This window comes from Globicephala melas, chromosome 15 (assembly GCF_963455315.2).
Source record: "Globicephala melas chromosome 15, mGloMel1.2, whole genome shotgun sequence".
NCBI lineage: Eukaryota > Metazoa > Chordata > Mammalia > Artiodactyla > Delphinidae > Globicephala > Globicephala melas.
In genome coordinates this window covers 51,436,129-51,458,637 of record NC_083328.1, presented here as the reverse complement: position 1 = coordinate 51,458,637, position 22,509 = coordinate 51,436,129, and the positions used below count along the sequence as shown (strand labels likewise).

Here is a 22,509-nt window from a genome sequence, read left to right as displayed (position 1 = left end):
GGCATGTGGGATCTTCCCAGACCGGGGCACGAACCCGTGTCCCCTGCATCAGCAGGCGGACTCTCAACCACTGCGCCACCAGGGAAGCCCACAAATAAACATTTTTGAAGGAAAAAACGACATATGTACATGAACAGAAGAATAAATTAGTTATACATTCTTATAGTGGAATATTTTAGTAGTTAAAATTAATGACCTAGATCTACATGAGAAACAAGGACACATTTTAAAGACATAATGTTGACTGCAAATAGCCATTGGCCAAAGGATGCATACAGCATGATATGATTTATGTAATATTTTAAATAAACATATATGAGTCCATACCAGGGACTGGCAAACTTTTTCTGTAAAGGGCCAGCTAGTAAATACTTTGCCCCTTGGGAGTCTCTGTTGCAACTACTCTGCTGGGCCACTATAGCATGAAAGCAGCCATAGACAATGCATAAATGAACGAGCATGGCTGTGTTCCAGTAAAACTTTATTTAGAAAAACAGGTGGCAGGCTGGATTTAGCCCTCAGGGGTTTGTTGAACCCTGATAAAGACCCCTGTCCTCAGGATCCATATGAAAATAGATAAGGTATTGATATCTGCTTTTCAAAATAGAGCTTGCTCCTGGGAAAGTGAGAAGAGTGGAATCAGGGAGAAGCACAACATAGAATGAGTCTGCACTGCAGTGTCTTAAGTATATATATATATTTTTTTGTATATAATTTTTTAAAAGCACGGAAGGGAATATCACATATTGGTAACATTTGTTAAATATGGATATGTGTTAGTTACACTGTTCTTTGTATTTTCAGGTGTAACAGAGATACGTAATGCTAGAAAAAGGAAAGATTAAAAAATACATTAAAATACTAAAGATAGCATGCATCAGAACCATGGGAAACAGTAATATCTGCAAGAATGATATTTCTTCCAGAAGGTTCTGTCTTAGTCTGTATACCACTTGCGTTCATAAGTTGAGCCAAAAAGTTAAGAGGTGTGAATTGCCGATAGGAGAAATTTCTCTCTGTTCTCAGAATTATGAATGGTTGTTGAATAGCTTCATGACTAGTATTTGGATCTAGGGCAACTAGATCTAAAAGTTATTGAATCTCTCTCTTCACATTAGTTCAGTCACGTTCAAGTTGAATCTGTGACTTCCTCTATCAAAGTTCTAAGACTTTAGAGCTGCATTTTGTGATGGACCTCACCCCCTCTCCATCTTATCATTTTTCCTCTACCATCATTATCAAAGCATAGTGGTAAGGTGTATACTTTATGAACGTCACACATTGTTTCATCACTGTAACATAATGGTAAGGTGTTCAGACTCCAGAGGCAAACTTCCTGGGTTCAAACCTCGGATGTGCCTCTAACCAGCTGTGGGACCTTATGCTAGTCATTGCATGCCTCTGTGCCTCAGTTCTCTCATTTGTCAAAATAGGGTGGTAATAACAGAGTACATCTCATAGGGTTGTTGTGAGTATTAAAACGTTAATTACTGGGCTTCCCTGGTGGCGCAGTCGTTGGGAGTCCGCCTGCCGATGCGGGGGACGCGGGTTCGTGCCCCGGTCCGGGAAGATCCCATATGCCGCGGAGCGGCTGGGCCTGTGAGCCATGGCCACTGAGCCTGCACGTCCGGAGCCTGTGCTCTGCAATGGGAGAGGCCACAACAGTGAGAGGTCCGCGTACCACAAAAAAAAAAAAAAAAAGTTAATTACTTACAAAATGCTTAGAACAGTGCATAGCCCATAGTAAGTGCTAAGTCAGTGTTTTAAACACAGCATAGTTAAGTGGATTTATTTATCATTTTTATCTTTTCGAACTGTATGTAGCAGCCATCTTAAAATGTTCTAGGACAAAATGACAGAAAGCACAGTATCTAAGAGTACAGGTTTTGGAGCCCAAGAAATCAGTTATCTAACCCCAAACTGTGATCTTATTAACTCTGAGGATATAAATAAATTTTATAAGTGCTTTGAAACTTTGAATCCTCATCTGTAAAATGAGGCTAATAACAGTACCTGCCTCCCAGAGAATTACTGTAAGAATTAATTAAGTTGTTGGATGCAAAGAATTTAGCTCAGTACCTAGTAAAAACTCAAACAATACCTATGAGAGTAACTGAAACTTGTAAAATAATTGTTCGTAGTATTAAGCAAACACATAAATCCTGTGGCAAGAATGACAGAACTTAAATAACTTTAGAAATAAAAGTACATTAACTTTGTGACACGTTAGGAAAACTTAATGGTGTCAAGACTGGGATCTCGGGCTTCCCTGGTGGCGCAGTTGTTGAGAATCCACCTGCTGATGCGGGGAGCACGGGTTCGTGTCCCAGTCCGGGAAGATCCCACACGCCGCGGAGCGGCTGGACCCGTGAGCCGTGGCCGCTGAGATGCGCGTCTGGAGCCTGTGCTCCACAACGGGAGAGGCCACAACAGTGAGAGGCCCGCGTACCGCAAAAAAAAAAAAAAAAAAAAAAAAAAAAAAAAAAAAGACTGGGATCTCAGTAACGACGCCGGGGTGAGGGAATTGCAGAAATCATCTTGCAATGGAAGATACGAACATGTGCATTTAAACTCCAGGTGAAATCCCACAGAAGTTGATCTTTAGATCCATTTTCTCTAGTTCAGGTCTCTGTAATCCCCATCACAAGAAGAGATCGATCCTAAGGCAGAAAATGTCACTTAAGAAGCTTCAGGGTTTAAATAGCGGGGGCTGAACCAAGCTTAGTAGCAATCATCAGAACGTTGCCTCTGAAAGTAGAAAAACAAATACACCAGATTAAATAAGAAGCTGTCCTTCCAATGCCGTACTAACTAGGGCCCAGTGCTGGATTTATGAGAGCACTGCCAGGTTGGGAGCCGTCTACCCTGCAGCAAAGCATATGTCATAATCTCATAATGAGCTGAGGCTGAGGCTGCTTTAAGCTGCTCTGGCCACTTCTCTTAGCCATGTTGTTCTTAATACAGCTGTAAGGGCTTTTTGGTTATTCTAAAACAAATGACCAAAATATTTATTTGCTTGGGAAGCAAGTAGACAAAGATTAGAATAATGCTTAAAGTTCTGCCCCTGGCCCAGCAGTACACTTAAACATGCATAAAATATATAAAGGTTTCTTGGAAAAAATGCAGATTTTGAGTCAGATCTGGTGTGGAGCTTACAGTCCTACATTTCTATCAAGCTTTCCGTCAGTGCTGTAAGTCCTCTTGCTACTCATAGCATCATCTGACATAGCCCTCACTTGGGATACAGACTCTCTGCCACCCCCTCCCCAGCATCTGCATCAGCATCTGCATTTTAACAAGACCTGCAGTGATTTGTATGCACATGAAAGTTTGAGAATCCCTGCTCTAGAACGTATGTGAACCAATTTCTCCAACACTTTGGTTGCACATCCCCTATTTACACAATGTAGCTACTTCTGGAACCCAAAAGTCCTGAAATTTGTTATCCATCCGACTCTAACAGTGCTCTACCCATATCCCCTCCAATTCATTCACCATTTTCATATACAGCACCTCGATGGGGATGGGCTTTCACTTCCAACAGCCAGCACCCATGTCTCTTTGTTGTATGCACCCTCTGGATGCTGGAACCCCCTTTGTGTACTATCAAGGAAAGCAGGAAGTGCCTGGGGATTTCCATCCCCCCCAGCAAGCCCTGACCCAAGACTAACAGGCACAGGGATCACCATACTTCAGCTCCTTTTCTGCTCATCAGAAAACTCAAGTTTCAGGAGTGGTCTACACAGGGAAAGATTAAGCCAAAATTACCATCTGCGGAGTTTGCTTGGTATCTCAACTTTCTGCCTTCTACACTTCCCAGTCCTGCTCACTCCCTTATAATGTTGCCAGGGAACACTTTGTAATAAACCCATTTCTCATAAATTCTTATCTCAGGGTCTGCTTCTGGGGAACTCAAAGTAAGACACATGCTGTTTTAGCTCAGTGTAATATAGACTGAGACCAGTACCCCACCAAGGATTGAGTTATTTCTCAAGTTGGTTTGGTTACTGCTTTAGACCCTGAATTTTGATTCAGCCTGGGTCAGATTTTCTGCATATCTCAAAAGGTTGCAGGAAGTCCATGGATTCTAGGAATTCCACACTTGGAAATTTAGATGCTCACATTCTGAGAATGTGGTAAAATAAATTATGCCTTACTTTCTGAAACAGCTGTGGCTGTGCATTGAAGGTGGTGATGATGCAATCCTTCAGCTGGCTTTATAAAGGACCCATAGAAGGAGCGAAGGATCTAGAAGACCTGCCCTGACCCATGCTGCAGCCACAGCTCCCAGCTATGTGTGGCTGTTGAGCACTTGAAAGGCTGCCAGTGCAAATTAAGACAGGCTCTCCGTGCAAAATGCACACCTCTTTCAAAGACTAAGCACATAAAAAGAATTATATAATAGCTCAATAATTTTTATGTTGATTACATGGCTAATAATATGTTTGAAATATTGGCTTAAATAAAATATATTATTACATTTGTTTCACCTATTTCTATTTTTTTTAAAGTGGCTACTGGAAATTTAAAATTATATGTGTAGTTCACATTATATTTCTGCTGGACTAGATGTAATAGAGGTCTTATCTTTCAACCTAAAAGGTCAGACCCAATTAAATCTCCCCAGCTCTTCATAATACCTTCTCTGTACCTATTTCTGTTGTGGAATTGGCCCCCAGTAAACATACAAAATGGTACATTGCCTCCAATTATAAATACTTTTACCAAAGCATAAGGTTGCCATGGAGCCGGAAAAGTCTAAAGTTCTACCCCTAGCCTGGAAAATATTATACCAGAAACATATTTTGAAAATCAGTGCCAGTAGTTATTACTCTTAGTTTAAAATAATCTATTTTGAGGACATTTTATTTTAAAGCTGTTAAAAAGTTATTCCAAAGCTTTTCTGTGTGTCCATCAAGTTTGTTTCACTGACAGCTCTTCTGTACTATCTTCCCCAAGCCCTCCATCAACAGTCCATAGAATCCAAGGCCTCACTACGTCTCACCTGGACTGTGACAGCTTCCTAATTGAGTTCCCCCGTCTGGTTTCTCAGCCTCAAATCCACCCAGCATTTGGCTGCCAGATAACCTCCTTAACAAACCATCTAGCCCTGGCTCTCCTTACCTTCACCCTAAAAGAAAGGCCTTCAGTGATATTATATTTTTTTGCCAAATTCCAGAAAACTGAACAGACATTAAATGCTCTCCATACTCACACCCAAGCTCTATGTTTTTTTGTGGCAACTTCCCCTCTTTCTTCCAATTCCTTTTAGGCTACTCCCCATTCCCACTAAGTCCTGCCGCTAAAACATACCCAACAGAATAATGTAAATCTTCTTATAACACATAGTGTGTTGTCATCTGGGATTTTTCTCTAAAGTCCAAGTATTTCAGGTGACAATGTAAGCTGCTTGATCACGCTTATTTGTGCAAAATTGATTTGCATTTAATATGAATGTTTTCCTGCTTAATTTTATATAACCTCAGAATTTAAAAGACTTCAAGGGAAATTAAAGGTCTTTAATTTGTGTGACAGTTTTTACTGTGCTGATTTTTAAAATAAACTCAATATTTTAAAGTAAAACAAACACCTAAACAAACAAAAAACACTGCTTAGAGTGCTCTCTTCCCTCTCCCATGACTCTATACCCCAAGTTCTACCTCAGATGTTACAGTATTACATGATGACGTATTATCAGGGCCTTAAATCAGGAGGCAAAACACAAAAGACCAACAAAGCTATAGTAGAAATAACAAAACTAGGTGGAAAAGCTGTTGAACTAAAAAACATGATTTCATTGAGGAGGGAGCCAAGTCAACTACAACATCAGATGATTACATTACTTAGCTCTTATGTCATCTTCTCTTATTTTTTTTCAGCCCGGAATGTTAATTGTGTGTTCAAAATCATCACCCAGAATGGAACTTCAACTGTTTTTTTGTAGATTTGTTCTTTCCCATTTTCTTGGAAGCCAGGAGAGATCAGTGGTGAATGGTGTGAGGTAGGGATTGAGATTAGGTCAGCAGTAAGGAATGGACTCAACTCGGGGGTGGGGGGCAGGGGAGAGACAGTACTGGATATTGTATGACATTGTGACTGCACCTAGTTTAGAGAATTTCTAGAACTGTAATTAACATTTAAAGAGTTCCTGGTATAGCTGCTTTGACTTGAGTAGTAAAATAGGAAGATCTTATTTGCAGGTGTGTTGAAAAGATAATTATTTTAAACTCTTTATCTGTTTATAATGCAAGGAAAGGAATAACATATACTTGCTTATTAAAGGCAACATTACCAGGTCTCTATCTGTAGGGATTTTAAAAAGCAGATAAAATTTGTTTATGGGTAAAGAATATTTCCTTAGGAAAGGAGTAATCGCTCAGGGATTTGAATTTAATTATGTCATTTTTACAGGATAAAAACAGGAAAAAAACCCAAAACCCTTAGGCATACAAATTGAGCTAATTTGTCTTCCTAGTAGCCTAGCTAAAAACATGTGTCTAATGACTGTACAGTAGTTAAGCTAATGCAAGTGTGATTTACATTTTTCAGGAATGGACAAATGAAGTTTTCAGTCTGGCAACGAACCTGCTGGCCCAAAACATGTCTAGGGATGCATTTCTGGAAAAAGCGTAAGTAGCTCTAATTTTATTGCTAAGGGTGCTGCTTCATTTGAATCAGTTTCCTTTCTCCTTTGTGAGTCTTTTGTTTATGCTGCACTGGCTTCTCACATTGATAAACATAAATTTCCCTCTGGCACTTGTTAGAGAACTGATACGTCCACCGTTTCAAACTGGAAGACTTCCAAGAAAGATCATTCTTTCCTCTGAGCCACACATCAGGGTTACGCTGAGCTCGCCTGAATGTCAATGCCTTTGACACACAGTAAGCAGATACTTCTAAATCCTGGCAGCTGTGCTCAGAACCAAAAATTATTCATCTCAGGGAGTCTTCAGCCCTATATCTGCCTGTGTTGTATCAATTATTAATCTGAGGAAGAGAATGAACAACATATGGGACTCAATTCTCTCGAGTCTAAGATCTCTGATAGATGCTACTTAAATCAACAGGCTGATGTCCTGACTCCTGTCCTTATAGACAATCACAGCAAATGTTAGTAAGAAAAGAGAAAGAAGATGTAGAGGAAAGAGCAGAATGAAAAGGAAAAGGAAAGAAAGCAAATCAGGATTACCCAGTGGCTCTCAAATTACAGTCTTTCTGAAATTTATTTGACCAAGGAAAATAATGATTTCTGCCAGATGAGCAGCTAGGAAAGCTGGTTGTGTTCAGTTTGGAAACAGTGAGTATCTAGGATTTTGGGAAGCCTTGAAATGAAAACCACAAGTGGAAACATTACTAGGTGGTCCTCTATTTTATTTAATAACTTTCTTCCCTCTTCTTCTGTAAGACATACCCATCATTCCAGACCAAAGACTCCAGACCACATTTCTTTCATACTCTTCTAAGAAATCCTTTTACTGTTAGTCAGTACTCACAGGTCTTCACTTAAATGCTCTTTCATGTCATCATCTCATCTCCTTACTTTGTCACCTTCAAGACCTTTCCTATGTGCTTCCCCCTTCCCTCTTCGTTTATTCCTCATTTTTTAAAAATTGTCTTTGATCTTACCATTCTTCATCTAACAGACATTTCTGGAACATCTGTTGTGCCACACAATGTTGGTGGAAGGTGACACAGAGAGAGATAAGATGTTTTACCTGAAACATAGCATGTTATAGCTCGTAAAACATCTAGCTGGCTAATAATATCTATTGCAAATGTCCATTTCAAATAGGCATCTCCCTATGAATAGCTGCTATGGACATTCTAGAAAATGCCTTTTGATGAACACACTGTAAGCATTTCTGTTGCATCTACACCTGGGTATAGGATTGTTGTGTCATAGCATGAGCAGCTGGTGGTCCCAGTTTACACACCCATCAGCAGAGTTTGTAAGCTCTCCTGCCCCTTCTCTCTATCCACATGTCCAGAAGCAGTGGAAGAGAAAAATGTAGTTGTATATTCACACAATAGAATACCATACAGCAACGAGAGTGAAAGATCTACAATGAAAAGCAAAAATATGGATGGATCTCAAAAGCATAATATTGAGTGAAAGAAGCCAGACACAAAACAACGTGATTCCATTATGTAAAGGGCAAAAATAATCTGAGTTGTTTAAAGTCAGGATAGTGGTTCCCACTTTTGGGATAAGCCCTGGAAGCGGGCATGACGGGCTTCTGGGATGCTACTAAGGTGATAATATTCTTTTTCTTGATCTGGGTGCTGATTGCAGAAACTTGGACGATTGGTGAAAATTCAGCGAACTGTACATATGCAGGAGCCCTTTTCTGTGCATTTTATTCTTCAATAAAAAGCTTTAAAAAAAACTAAACACTTGTTTTCTGCTTCTCCAACAGCTATACTAAACTTAAGCTGCAAGTCACTCCAGAAGGACGCATTCCTCTCAAAAAGTAAGCTTCATGAGCATTTCCCATTATTCTTTTTTTTTTTTTCCCCTCAAAGATGTGAATCCGTGCCATGGCTCTGTTTTGGTCCAAATAGGAGCATGGAAATGTGTGGTAACCCTGTCCTCCCACACACTCCATATGCACATCAGTGCAGCTGGTTTTCTCATAGAGATTTCCTGGGCCTCCCCGCTTCCTGTGGCATCATTCTCAAGAAACACCAAAGCAGGAAGCGGGTGGAGGGGATGGGGGACCCTTGCTGTTAAACCTAAAAGACCATCTGAGACTCAGATCTATTCTAGGAATGGAAACTGGGCGACCACAATGCCTCTTTCTTCCAAGATGACACTAGCCTTGAAGCAGGGGTTGCAAACTCAAATGTCAACAGAAGCCAGGCAGGGAACATGCATGATGAAGCAGGCCAGGAACAGGAAGGAAAACTGAAGAGTGAAATCCCGTCTCAAGGAGACAAGGACAATTCAACTCCACCATATTCCCTGTGGGACTGGTGGGTTCTGGATGCTAGATTTTCTAATGTTTCAATAGAACCCATAAATCCAAATTGTTATATTAAATTGTTCAGTACTTAAGTTATATTTTTTAAACCCAAATTACTGACCAACAAAAGCACATCTCTAGACCATGTTCAGTCAAAAGCCTTTAACCTTTGACTTACTAGCTGCCAGTGGGCTTCTGCTCATAAAAATGTTACATTATTAATAATAATACTATTAATTAATTGTTTATTATTAATAATATTAGCGACGTACACCTTTAGAGCAGTAGTAGCAGCAAGGAGACAGAGTTGTCAAGGATGTTGATTTTAGTGCTTAATACAATACCAGAGGCTATTTAGTGCCATGTTTTTTAACTGGGTCATCGCCATTGTCTCAAAATATTGATTTTATTTTAGGCACTTTGATTTTAAAAAGCACACACATAGAACTTCCAGAACACATATGCTGATACTAGAACAATCAGTATCTTTTAATTCTCTAAAGATGAATTATAAGGAGGTTTGATTGAATGGAATGTTTCAGCTGGCGTCATCTACAAGTGTGATCCAAATGCCTTTTAAGCATCTCTCACGTGGTGTGCTTTCACTTCACAGCATATACCGCTTGTTCTCAGCAGACCGGAAGCGAGTTGAAACTGCTTTAGAGGCTTGTAGTCTTCCATCTTCAAGGGTGAGCATGTTGCCTTCCTAAAACTAGCACTGCTAAATAGCCCTGAATAATCATACTAAAATATATCTTGCCCCACTATTATCCAAACATTTTTAAAACTAAGAAGTACATAGGACTTATTTGTTAATATGTACAATATACGGGGTCACTGTATTAGTTTCTTTCACTCCCATAACTCCAACATTTTCAATAAGAAAGACCCTTTGCAAGTTGAAAAAAATAAATAAATAACCAATTAATACAAAAAAAGTACTGGTCAAAAAATATTAACATTACTAAGAATTTAAGCTTCTTATTAATTATAAATCCTTTCTTGATGTCCGTTGAGATATTAGCTAATGATTATAGATTATGATTAGTAGTATTTTAAAATATTAATTTCATCTTATCCCCCTTTTTAAATGTCTAGGGCTAATATTTTTAAGTTAATAAGCAATTAGAATGGTAGTACATTTTATAAATAAATATATTTATGTACATTGCAGGGTGGTTCTCAAAAGGCTTTTGCAAGAGGAGTACAGGATCAAAACAGTTTGAAAATTGCCTACTTTGCTCCTATGGTAGTCAAGTAGATGAGAGGATAAGCTTGTAAGATGCTTTTTTTTTTTTTTTCTCCCAATACATTTGAGGCACTTAATATACGTTAACCACTTAAAATAAAGTAATTCGCCTTCATTTCAATGCATTTCTACATACCTGGCTCTAATTATCGTTGTTTCTGGGATAGCTGGGTCTGTTGCATAAAACCTTTTCCTTGTGCTATATGCAGAATACTCCTTTCTATTATGAATTATTTTTATCCCAGTATCTAAGCAACAAGTAAGCAAGAATAACACTTATACCCAAAGAAGAACCTTTGAGTCTCTTGAAACATGCTGGCAGTGTTGAAGTTGCACTGAATGAAGTTGAGAAGCCATTCTTAAATGTATGGTTAAGTTATGAAAAGTATTGAGAGCTGTTGCATCAGTTACATCAGCCAATTCTTGTGAATATTTTTCAGAAAAATGAAGTTTATTAACGACTTTGGTCGGTTACAGAAAAGAAAAAAAAGTCACTCTCCGCTATCAGTTTCTTGCTATTTGTGGAAAAAGCTGCTGTTGCTGCAAACACTGGGCAGAGCTGTGGAAAGGCCCCCAAACATTTAACCTTCACTTTAATAAAGCAAAAGAAAATGATCAAACTTGTTTATTATTGCTCTTTCATTTGATGCTTTAGAGCAGGAAAGATATAACTATTAAGGTCTTGTCCTTAACTCAACAAATATTTTTTTATTTGACTTATTTCTTTTCTTTTTTTTAATTGAAATACAGTTGACTCACAATGTGTTAATTTCTGTTGTACAGCAAAGTGATTCAGTTATATATATATATATATGTATATATATGTGTATATATATACATTCTTTTTCATATTTTTTTCATTATGATTTATCACAGGATATTGAATATAGTTCCCTGTGCTATACAGTAGGACCTTGTTGCTTATTTATCCTATATATAATATTGTAGTTTGCATCTGCTAATTCCAAACTCTCAGTCCATCCCTCCCCCACCACCTTTCCTCTTTGGTAACCATAGTTTGTTTCCTATGTCTCTGAGTCTGTTTCTGTTTCATACATAAGTTCATTTGTGTCATATTTTAGATTCCACATATAAGTGATATCATATGGTATTTGTTTTTCTATTTCTGACTTACTTCACTTAGTATGATAATCTTAAGTCTATCCATGTTGCTGCAAATGGCATTGTTTTGTTCTTTTTTATGGCTGAGTAGTGTTCCATTATGTATATATGTACCACATCTTCTTTATCCGTTCAGACTTGACAGATATCGCTTGAGCTCTTACTATGTGCCCTCCATCACTGAGAATATGGTAGTGAGCAAAATGAAGTTCCAGTCCCAGGATTCAAGGACCATATACTCTCTGGAGGTGCTAGTCAAACACTTTGACTGATGTGTGTAAATTGGGGGGGAATGCCATGAACAAAAGGAATGGAGCACTGCCACTGAAAATAAGGGAAGTTCATTCCAGAAAAAGAAAACAATGTGTGCAAAACCCTGAGGCTGGAAAAAATTTACTGGTTTGAGTAACTGAAAAAAGACCACTGCATTTAAGCATGAAAAGAAAGTGTGAGACATGAATTTAGAAAGACATGCAAAGAATTTTTTTCCTCTGCAGTTGCTCCTGAATTGACCTTTACTGGATAACATCTTGTGAAAAAAAAAATCAAAAATGTTAACTTATTACTATAAAACTAGCTAAGGGAAAGAAGGAATAGAAAAATGAAGCTGAATAGAAAATCAAATCCATCAATCAATTATCTGTAAATAGCAATTTTCTAAACAATTGGATTCTGACAATTCAGTCGATAAATGCAGATTGAGTTTTTACAATCCACTATGTCTATTATAGGTTCACACTTTCAATCCAATGTCAACTGGAGACATTTTTAAAGGAAAATGAGTTTCAAATAACAGGAGTTATGTTTAAATTGAAAAAAAATATTTATCTTTAGTAAATTAAATGTTATGACAATTTTCTGAAAACAGATTGGAAACTTTTTAAAAATATAATCAACTTCCATCATAAAGTTTTGAAAGCTCATTATTCACAGTAAAGTATACTTTAGTTGGAGGACTCGTAGAATTACAATGCTGTAAAAAGATCTAAAAAACAAAGTCAGTTTCAGAGCTAGGAAATAAATGCTTCCTTGAACTGACTATATTTTAAATCCTTGTTGTAAGTTCATATCTACAGAACAGTGGCCCTAGAAAATATTCACTAATTAGCAAAGATATACTGACAAGAGGTGTTTTAAACACTCCACAGAAGAAAAGGTTACGTAAATGGTAGACGGTAGTACATATCTGGGAGCCTTATATAGCCAGTGGTTGTTCAAACTAGATTTAATTGTGTTCTGTAAATAGACACATTACCAGAAATACTGTGGATATCCTGTTGAGATTTTTTAAACATTATCTTTGTGCACATTGTTAGGGATAATTAATGCACTTGAACTTGTATCCTGACCAACATGATCCATTGAAATAGCACATTCCTTAAAGGGTACTCCTTTAGAGATTTCAAATGCTTCGTAAAGTTACCTTAATTGTTAAAAAGTAGTACTGTATCTAAAAAGAGAGACAAAGTAATTACTGTCTTCTTTAATAATCCAAACGTATTTTCCAGTGAGAGGTCTGAAGACTTTTCCATATTCAGAAAACTACTACTTTACTCACAAACTTTCTGAGAACAGAAAATAGTGTGTTTGCACCAAATTCCCTTTGATTTAAGGCTTTATTAACTTGAAAAAAAAGATCACTGACATTTGAAATCATATTATAGTCTTGGCATAGCACTGATCTTTTAATGAAGAAGATAAGAATAAATCCATATTTTTTTATAAAATAAAGCTTACTATAGTTATCAACATACATGTAATACCAAAGAAAACAGCGATTATTCTGGATTTAAAGAATTCCATAAATTTTACTAAAGAATACTATGAACAAAATTTACAAAAGAACTTCTCCCAGGATAACTGTAATAGGTTGCCTTTCTCCTATGCCTTATACCCAGAATGTAAATTAGAAATTATAGTTATTCATTCAGCTGTGATTCTTAAAATCACTAATATCACAATTCCATTTTAGAACCACATTATGTATTCAGTTCATTATCAGTAGTTTACTTGTAATTATTTTGTGTACTCTCTGGCTGTCTCAACTTTTGATTTATAACTTTAGGACAAAAATACTGAAAATAGGTTGAAATCCTGAATTTACCGGAAAATAATTCATTGATTTGTGAAGATAAAATCTGTATGTGGACTCCTTATTCATTAAAGTCCACTGAATTAAATTAATATGTTTTTGAATAACATTTCTGAATGTTAAGTACCTGTTCATTATAGAATTGTTTTTTAAATCTACAAATGTATAAAGAAGAAAATACAAACAGTATCCAAAAACTGATATGCAATTTAGTTTTCTGGATCGCAGTGTGAGTTGAGGAATCAAGCGACCTTAATTCAAGACATAGCAACCGCCCCCCCCCCCAATTTGTTGCCTTAGACAAGTTTTGTAAGCTCCCATCTCTTCAGTGTATGTATCTGTAAAAGGGGTCCCTAACCATGCCAACCTCATAGAGTTGACATGAGATTAACTGAAAACATTCAAGTAAAGCTCATAGAATTATATGCTTGACATACAGTAAGTGCTCAATAAATATTAATTCCTATTATCCTCTGAGTATTTTTACATATGCATATATATATATGAGTTTTTTCTCTTTTTTTATTTTCAATTTGGCATGTGGATATGTCATAACCTGGTCTTTGGAATCTGGAAATGTAAATGCCACCAGTACTATCTCAAGTTTTTTGTTTAATCTTTTCTCTTTTGAGATTCTTTGTATACAAGCATGGAATTGAAGCAACTATGTTTTTAAAGTATGGAAATTCTTTGTAGTTTCTGGAATAAATGGGCCTGATTCTGACTGTATTGGTCTTCTTAGTTCTCCCTCAAAAAGTTTGGATAACAATGGCAACAAATAATCACTGACCATCTGTTTTGTATTGGAGCCATGATGTGGTGAACCAAGTCCTGGACTACGAGACAGAAGACCTAAGGTCTTGTCCCATACCCAGGTTCACCCAACAGACATTGATTAGGTGCATATTATATGCCAGGCATCATTCTTGGGACACAAAGGAATTAAATAAGAGATAGTCACTTTGCTCTAAAACACGCAGTCTAGTAGATCATCAGAAATATAAAAAATAAAGGAAAAATTGTGTGATGGATCCTCGAAGGAAAGTATATAAAGGTGGATTATGGACACAAAAAGAGAATGTGTCATCTCTACCTGGTTTGGTAAGGAAGGGTTCACAGAAGAGTATTTGAACTTTGGGTACAATCTTAAGGGTATTGGACTTTAAGTTTCCTCTTGCTTAAACAGGACAATGAATCTATTCTATCCACTTCACCAAATCATGAGGTCCAGGAAAAGAAAATAGGTGAATGACCTTTGTGAATTTCAGCCTTATTTAAAATATACAGAATTGGTAATTGCCTGTAGCTTTTCCCTAAGTATCTCCCCCATACTCTTTCACTTGAGTTTTCAGTGGTGCACATTTTAACTTTTTTCTCCAAAATATATTTTCTCCCATTTTCACCCACCGACCCTAAAGGGTATCTTCATCAGTCAAGTTGGGCAAGAGAAAAATGAAGCTGTATTGAAATGCTGTCCATTTTCTATGTGCTAACATCCAACTGGTAATAAAAATAATACTGTATTTATTCAGCTTATTTCATCAATATGTCCTCTCTAATAGGAAGTTCTAATTCATAGCTGGTAAGTAAACATGGTTAGAGTTTTAGTAAAGCATATTGCTCTATGAAATTATGTTCAACTAAAGCAAATGGCTTTAGTTGAATCTGATGTTCTGTGGGAAGCATACTTGCTGTCAACTTCCACTTTTGTCATAACTTACACTCATTCATTTAGTAAATATTTATTGTGGACCTGCTATATGTTACAGATTGAGCAGTTAACAAGCAACACACAAGTCCTAGCTTGTGTTGATCTGCAGGTTAGCAAGTAATACAGAGAACTGTACAGCTGGGAGTACAAAACAGTTAAATAAGTACTGAAATATGAGATAAGTGTGGTGTGATGGTAGCACAGAATGGAAGACAAAACCTGGTCTCAGAGGAAGAGATTTTAAGCTAAGACAAGAAGGGAGAAAAAAAAAGAAGTCAGTAAGAAAAGGAAAACAATGATTGATATCCTTAGACAAAATCTGTTTATTTGTATGCTGAGGGGAGGGGGAGGTAGAGTGAGCTCTAAATAGTAACTAAACAGTAAGGAGAGTGGGAGAACAAATTTGGGGTTCATCAAATCCAATAAAGTCTGATGCTTGAGTTGGCCGACAGAGCCACTGAGTATTTCCTTGAGATTTGTTTTAAAATCTCTCTTCCCTGTATCTCTCAGCCAAAGAGTAGGAGAGAAGCTCATTTCTGGCTATTTTAAAAACTACTTAAAAGAGACATGGGAGTCTAACTCCGAGAGAGGGTGGCACTAAAAAAAGTGTGCATTGTCCAGCCAAAAGGTTTTCTTTCATTTTGTATCAATAAATTAAATGGAATTTTGGAAACCTGTTTATAGGTTATACTTGTCCCCATCTTTTGAGTGGCAAAACACCATGAAACAATTTATGGGAATTTCCCATTGTTCTAGGAATTGGCCACTTGTGCTCATGATTTCAGAGTTGGTGTCCAGGTAACTGAACTTAATGGTGTAATGCATCTTGCTATATATAAATGACACATGTGTTGTTTGGTTGTCTCAAAATGCTGTTTTGCAAAATGGATTTTTTTTTCTGCCCTATAAATTGATTTAGTAAAGAAAATATTATTTTATTCGTTCATTTCTCAAATATGGGACTCCTGCTGTTTGCCAAGTGGTGAGCTAAGTTTTCTTATCTGTTAACAAGCAGTGTAGTCTCAGACCATAATTCAGACAATAATTTTTAGATATTTCTGTAAAGGTACATTTCCAAAAATAAGAATACGGTAAAAGGAAGGGTGTTTTCTTTGGTTTAAGGACTTGAAAATAATCATATAAACACATACCTGAAAAAGGAAAAACGACATGAAGAATGTCCTTCCTGTTAACAAAGGCTTGAATACATGCTTCCGGTTTCCATGGCAGCCCGACTAAACAGAAAAATAAGTCATAGAAGTCACTTTTTATATCAATGACTTGCTTTCCAAACAATAGGAAACAAGAGGAATCAGTGAGAAATAATGACCGATGTCCTACTTATGAAAAGTGTTTTGCAACTTATCAGATTACTTAAACCAGAAAGAACGTTGTTTGAAAAAAAGACACAAAATTGGGATTTTCTCTTTTCATTTTGAAAATGTCTTTCTACAGGTTCTTTACTTTAAAAAAAAAATACATTCATTCAAAAGTCTGCTAAACATCACATAAACAATGTGAATGTGCTTCATGCCACTGATCTGTACACTTAAAAATGGTGAAATGCTATATTTATTTTCTGTATATTTTATCACAATTAAAAATGAGATTAAAGTCACCAAAAACAGCAACCTAAAAAAAAAAAAAAAATCTGCTGAACAGACCCTGTTTTCTCTAGATCTAACCTTATTTATTTATTTATTTTTAACATCTTTATTGGGGTATAATTGCTTTACAATGGCGTGTTAGTTTCTGCTTTATAACAAAGTGAATCAGTTATACATATACATATGTTCCCATATCTCTTCCCTCTTGTGTCTCCCTCCCTCCCACCCTCCCTATCCCACCCCTCCAGGCGGTCACAAAGCACCAAGCCGATATCCCTGTGCCATGCGGCTGCTTCCCACTAGCTATCTACCTTACGTTTGTTAGTGTATATATGTCCATGCCTCTCTCTCGCCCTGTCACAGCTCACCCTTCCCCCTCCCCATATCCTTGAGTCCGTTCTCCAGTAGGTCTGTGTCTTTATTCCTGTCTTACCCCTAGGTTCTTCATGACATTTTTTTTTCTTAAATTCCATATATATATGTGTTAGCATATGGCATTTGTCTTTCTCTTTCTGACTTACTTCACTCTGTATGACAGACTCTAGGTCTATCCACCTCATTACAAATAGCTCAATTTCTTTTCTTTTTATGGCTGAGTAATATTCCAACCTAAGTGCCCATCATCGGATGAATGGATAAAGAAGATGTGACACATATATACCATGGAATATTACTCAGCCATAACCTTATTTATTGAATGTACTTCAGAAATTGCCTTAACATCCCTTTAGAAGGAGAAAACTCTTAAGCTTAAAATATAATGAAAAAACAGAAAATAAGTCTTTTGATACCTCAAAGCCAGTGTTCAAGTGAACTCCACCACTGGCCTCATAGATGTTTTCTGAATGTTCACCCTGGCCTCCTATTGATCTTATGGAAAAACCCCGAATGAACTTTTTGGCCAACCCAATAAAAGAAAGAAAAGAGGAAGGAGGGAGGGAGGGAAGAGAGAGAGAGAGACAAAACTGGGAGGATGAAAGATAACAAAGAAAAAGACCATTTACTGACCCTCTTGTTTTATTCCCCAGAATGATTTGATACCTCAAGAAGATTTCACTCCAGAAGTGTACAGAGTTTTCCTGAACAACCTTTGTCCTCGACCTGAAATTGATAACATCTTTTCTGAATTGTAAGGGAACACATTTTAACTCGTTTTGTTCTGCCTTGGCGATGGTACTCAGGGTGCTAGCTAGGGCAGGATTTTGAGCAGTAGAGGGAGATGGCAGAACCTGTTTGTACACGATAAATAATAGCAGTGATTCTGTGTAATTTGATGGAGACAATCACGCATTCCTACCCCTGATGTTCAACCACTTTTTTTTTAATTAATTAATTTATTTGTTTTTATTTTTGCCTGCATTGGGTCTTCATTGCTGTGCACAGGCTTTCTCTAGTTGCAGCGAGCAGCGGCTACTCTTCGTTGAGGTGCGCAGGCTTCTCATTGCGGTGGCTTCTCTTGTTGCAGAGCACAGGCTCTAGGCGCGTGGGCTTCAGTAGCTGTGGCACGCAGCCTCAGTAGTTGTGGTTTGTGGGCTCTAGAGGGCAGGCTCAGTATTTGTAGCACACGGGCTTAATTGTTCCACGGCATGTGGGATCGAACCCGTGTCCCCTGCATTGGCAGGCGGATTCTTAACCACTGCGCTACCAGGGAAGCCCTCAACCACCACTTTTAATGAGTGAAGTTGGCTATGATTTGTTGCACGGTGTCTGTGTTTTAGAATTCTCAGGGGGCTCTGTGTAGTTTGAAGATTATGGCTAGAACAGAGAAGCATCTAGGCTTACTTTGTGGAGATAGACTGTTGTAGAAAGAATGCTGACCTGGGAACCTGTCATATTACCTCTTTGCATCACATTAATGAAATGAGAAGTTTGGATTACTAAGAACCTTAGTAGCTGAAAATTATCTTGCTTTTATGTTAGAAATCATATAGGCATTACGTTTTTAAAAATGAATGGAAAAAAAAAGAAAAACACATCAAAACACCAAGGCAAATATGGGGAAGTAGCAATTTATCAATACCTTTCTTGATATACCGAAATCTATGTGGTGACAGATCAATCCAAAACTGACAGACTAAATAAAGATTTCTTTATATGAAAAACAAGCAAACAGCACTGCTGAGAATGATATCAGATGTACTCACTTTGTCATGTTCATTGCCATCGACTATTGATTGAACATCTGCAATATCTGTACTACTGAACTTGTCTTTGGGTTGTCAACTGGATTGAAATGGGAAGTTTGAATCACACTATATTGCAGAGTTATAGACTCTTGCTGAAGCATAATTTTAATGAAAAGAAAAATGTGCCCAAACATATTGGGTATTTTTAATAATGAGAAATAAATACATCTTTAGATGATTAAGCGGGATATGAGAATTTGATGACTAAACCAGAAGTTAAGCATCATAATCAAAAAACAACCCATACTCTGTGTTCCATTTAGAGTGGTACATCTTCACACACAAGATACAGTATTTCCCTATTGTGGTTTTCTTATGCATCTGGTATAGTTCAAGGGCATTGGGATTTGGTGGCAGTGATTGCAAAAGGTTGTGATGGAGCAACACAATGTTTTTAGGGCAAGATAGGAATTCCAGTATAGCATGCTCTTGCCAGGTATGGCAGGAGTTTGTTTCCACATAGCTAAATGCAAATATATGAATGAGACTTGGTGGAAAAACCTTCTAATTTCCTTGTTTTTAATTGTTTTTAGTGGTGCCAAAAGCAAACCATACCTTACAGTTGATCAGATGATGGATTTTATCAACCTCAAGCAGCGAGATCCCAGGCTAAATGAAATTCTTTACCCACCTTTAAAGCAAGAGCAAGTCCAGGTGTTGATTGAGAAGTATGAACCCAACATCAGTCTTGCCAGAAAAGGTCAGTCCACTTTTTCCCACACCAGAGCAAAGCTCAAGTTCTAATTGTGAGTGGGCCACTCTTGGTAGTCATGGACATCAAGGATTATTCAGGAGGGTTTCCCACATTTATATGCCTGCTTTTCTTTCTGACTTAAATCACTGGTGGTTTAATCAGAAGATTTTTTTAGAGTTTGGTATGTGATGTTTTTGTTGTTGTTATGTATATGTGTGTGTGTGTGTGTGTGTGTGTGTATGTGTGTGTAACATTGTTTTTTAAATGTCTAATCATTTGTTTTGTTTTAAATTTTCCCAGTGACTGAAGGCATCTTTTTTTCAGACAGGAAATTCATTATCTTAAATGCTGCCCTTTTGGGTCTGTTTCTAGCTCTGTGACATGACCCATAGATTTTTCTAAATCTCTAAAATTGAATATTCAGTCCATTAGACCCTTATCTTATAGTAGTTTATAGTTTACACTACTGATGAATTTTTCCACTTGAAAAGATATTTTAAACTTTGGTCTTCTGTGTTAAAAAAAAAATTAGTGTTTGTAGGAAAAAAAAAACAAAACTGGTATCAGAAAGACAACACTAAGATGCCTGAAAGTTATTGAGAAATTTATATTTTTGATTCTGGAGAAATGATTTGCCAAAATAAGATCATGAAAATTCAGTTGCCAGGAGTTTTCAACTATATGTGGCATCATGGTCTCTAAACTGGATCATCCTTTACCACTAAGACCAAGTCTCATCTGGATTGAAATTCCTTCACTGAGAATATTAGTGTGTTATTATTGATGTTGTTGTAAATTGACTAGATATTCCATAGGGAGGAAAATAAAGTGCAATTAACCAATAATTAAGAAATAAATTACATGTTAATATGCAAGTAATTTATAAGTAACAAATAGCTCTGGCAAGCTTGTGGTCATTAATAAGGTGGTTATCTTAAAACTATCCTCTAAATGAAAAATGAGAGTATTTATTAAATATCAAAGTAAAATCTTATCACTAATTCTATCTTACATGTTATTAGTTGGGAATTTATAGATGAATTATTTTAGTTTTTAGTTTTATCATTTTACATATTTTAGTTTTAGTCTTAGTTTCTTCATCAGGCACTTTGCCTTTGTTGTTGTCATCATTCTTACTGTTGCGGAGGTCAAAGGAAACAACTGACCCAATAGTACATGTCGGCGTTGCCAGGCCTGCCCCTCCAACCCCCTCAGATCTGACTCTCTTTCTTCCCTGGTGTCACAGAGATGGGATTTCTCCTTTCATTAAACCAGAAGAACTCCTTGGAGGTTTCTCACAGATAGCTTGACAGTTCCCTTCTGAAATCCAAACTTCGTCAAAAATAACTAACACAGTGTTTTAACAATTCTGACAAGACTTCTAAAAGCAGTTAGCCCATGACACCAGGAAAACAAAAAGCTTTTGTGGAACCAATGAGGCACTTCAGAACCTAAACTTTGCCCTTTTCTCCTTCCTTCATACCACTTTGCTGGTGATCCAGGCTTCATCTAGTGCGTGATGCCCCCATACATCATACTCTGATGACTTGGAAAAAGTAGAGGATACAAAGGAAAATACTACAATAGGTTATTGTAAAACTCTATCATCCTGGAAGAACTGATTTTGATTCTAATGGAATTAAGACTATATCTCTTAACATTTGCATGAGTATTTAGTTCCATCTTATAGCTGTACTAGATGTGAATTCCATAATCATGCAGACATGTAAAATTCAGATATATTTAAAAAATAGCAACTTGATTTATTTTTCTACAACTTAATATGATATTGATCATGAGGCCTCTCTGTCAGCACTGATGTGATTTTTTAAAATCACAGTATTCATTTCTCAATCCCAAAACTCCAGTAGGAAGATGAACTTGAGATGTCTCACACCAAGTCATTTTGTTTGCTGCCTTGGCTCTGTTTATGTGAACAAAGAAGATTAGAGAAGATTGTTTTATTCTAGCAATTGTTTCACAGTCAAAAGGATAACAATTTTGAAATCTTTATTTGTAGGAATAAGAAATTGTTGAGTTAGACCTCAATTCTTTAGTAATCAAAAGTTTGAAATATTTTTTCCAAGGATGAAAATCATTTTTTACTTGACTTTGCAGTTTGTAATATCTGATGTTTGACTTTAAGATCTTTACAGGAACTCCTTTTTATATGCAACAAAGTACAATTTAAGAAAGTATTTATTATATGGCTTCAGTGATGACTGCTGCAAGGAAATTAGCTCTCACTTATCATGTGACTTTCAAAATGTGCATTATCGTTTTACAAAGAAGCAAACCAAAGCTTTGAGGTCAAATGACTTACCCAAGATCTCATACCAAGATGCTCTTCAGGAAAGCAGAGTTTTTAACTTTCAGTCAACTAGTTAATATGTTTTAATCAATAAACACATAAGAAAATAAGTAGGGAAGTTTAATATTACATTATCATTTTTTTCTGCGGCACTGTACATTTTTACTAGTTCTTCAAATGTGCCCAAGCATTAATTAAATTGACCACAAACTCAGTTTCATTTATCAGAGACTTCCATATTACCTATATTTGATATAAAATCATGGGAATAAGATACATACAGAAAATCCATATATAATAGCATAAATATATATATACTATCTGATACAAGAAACATATTTTAAAGTAGGTGTTAAACAAATAAACAATACACAAAATTGACATATGCTAATGTTTAGTTTTTATAGCATTTGGTATAATTTTGACATAAAAGATAATCTTAAATTAATGAAAAATTTTCAGTGTGGCTAAAAGCCTAATGGCTAAAGCCGAGTGTGAGTGTGAAGTGAAAACCCAGAAGAGCTGACCAACAGTGATGCTCTGTTGGCCGCCTGTCATGAGGATGTTACCCACA

At 36.7% G+C, this 22,509-nt stretch overlaps 1 protein-coding gene across 2 annotated transcripts in view; it reads left to right on the top strand.

Moving 5' to 3' along the window:
* PLCB1 (phospholipase C beta 1) overlaps positions 1-22,509 on the top strand; it is a 692,666-nt gene that overhangs the window by 473,870 nt on the left and 196,287 nt on the right. For both annotated transcript variants that reach the window (XM_030872578.3, XM_060284359.2), the window contains exons 5-9: positions 6,550-6,629; positions 8,418-8,471; positions 9,577-9,652; positions 17,773-17,873; positions 19,464-19,630. In XM_030872578.3, coding sequence (XP_030728438.1) covers positions 6,550-6,629; positions 8,418-8,471; positions 9,577-9,652; positions 17,773-17,873; positions 19,464-19,630 — 478 coding nt within the window. The remainder of the gene's footprint in view (positions 1-6,549; positions 6,630-8,417; positions 8,472-9,576; positions 9,653-17,772; positions 17,874-19,463; positions 19,631-22,509) is intronic.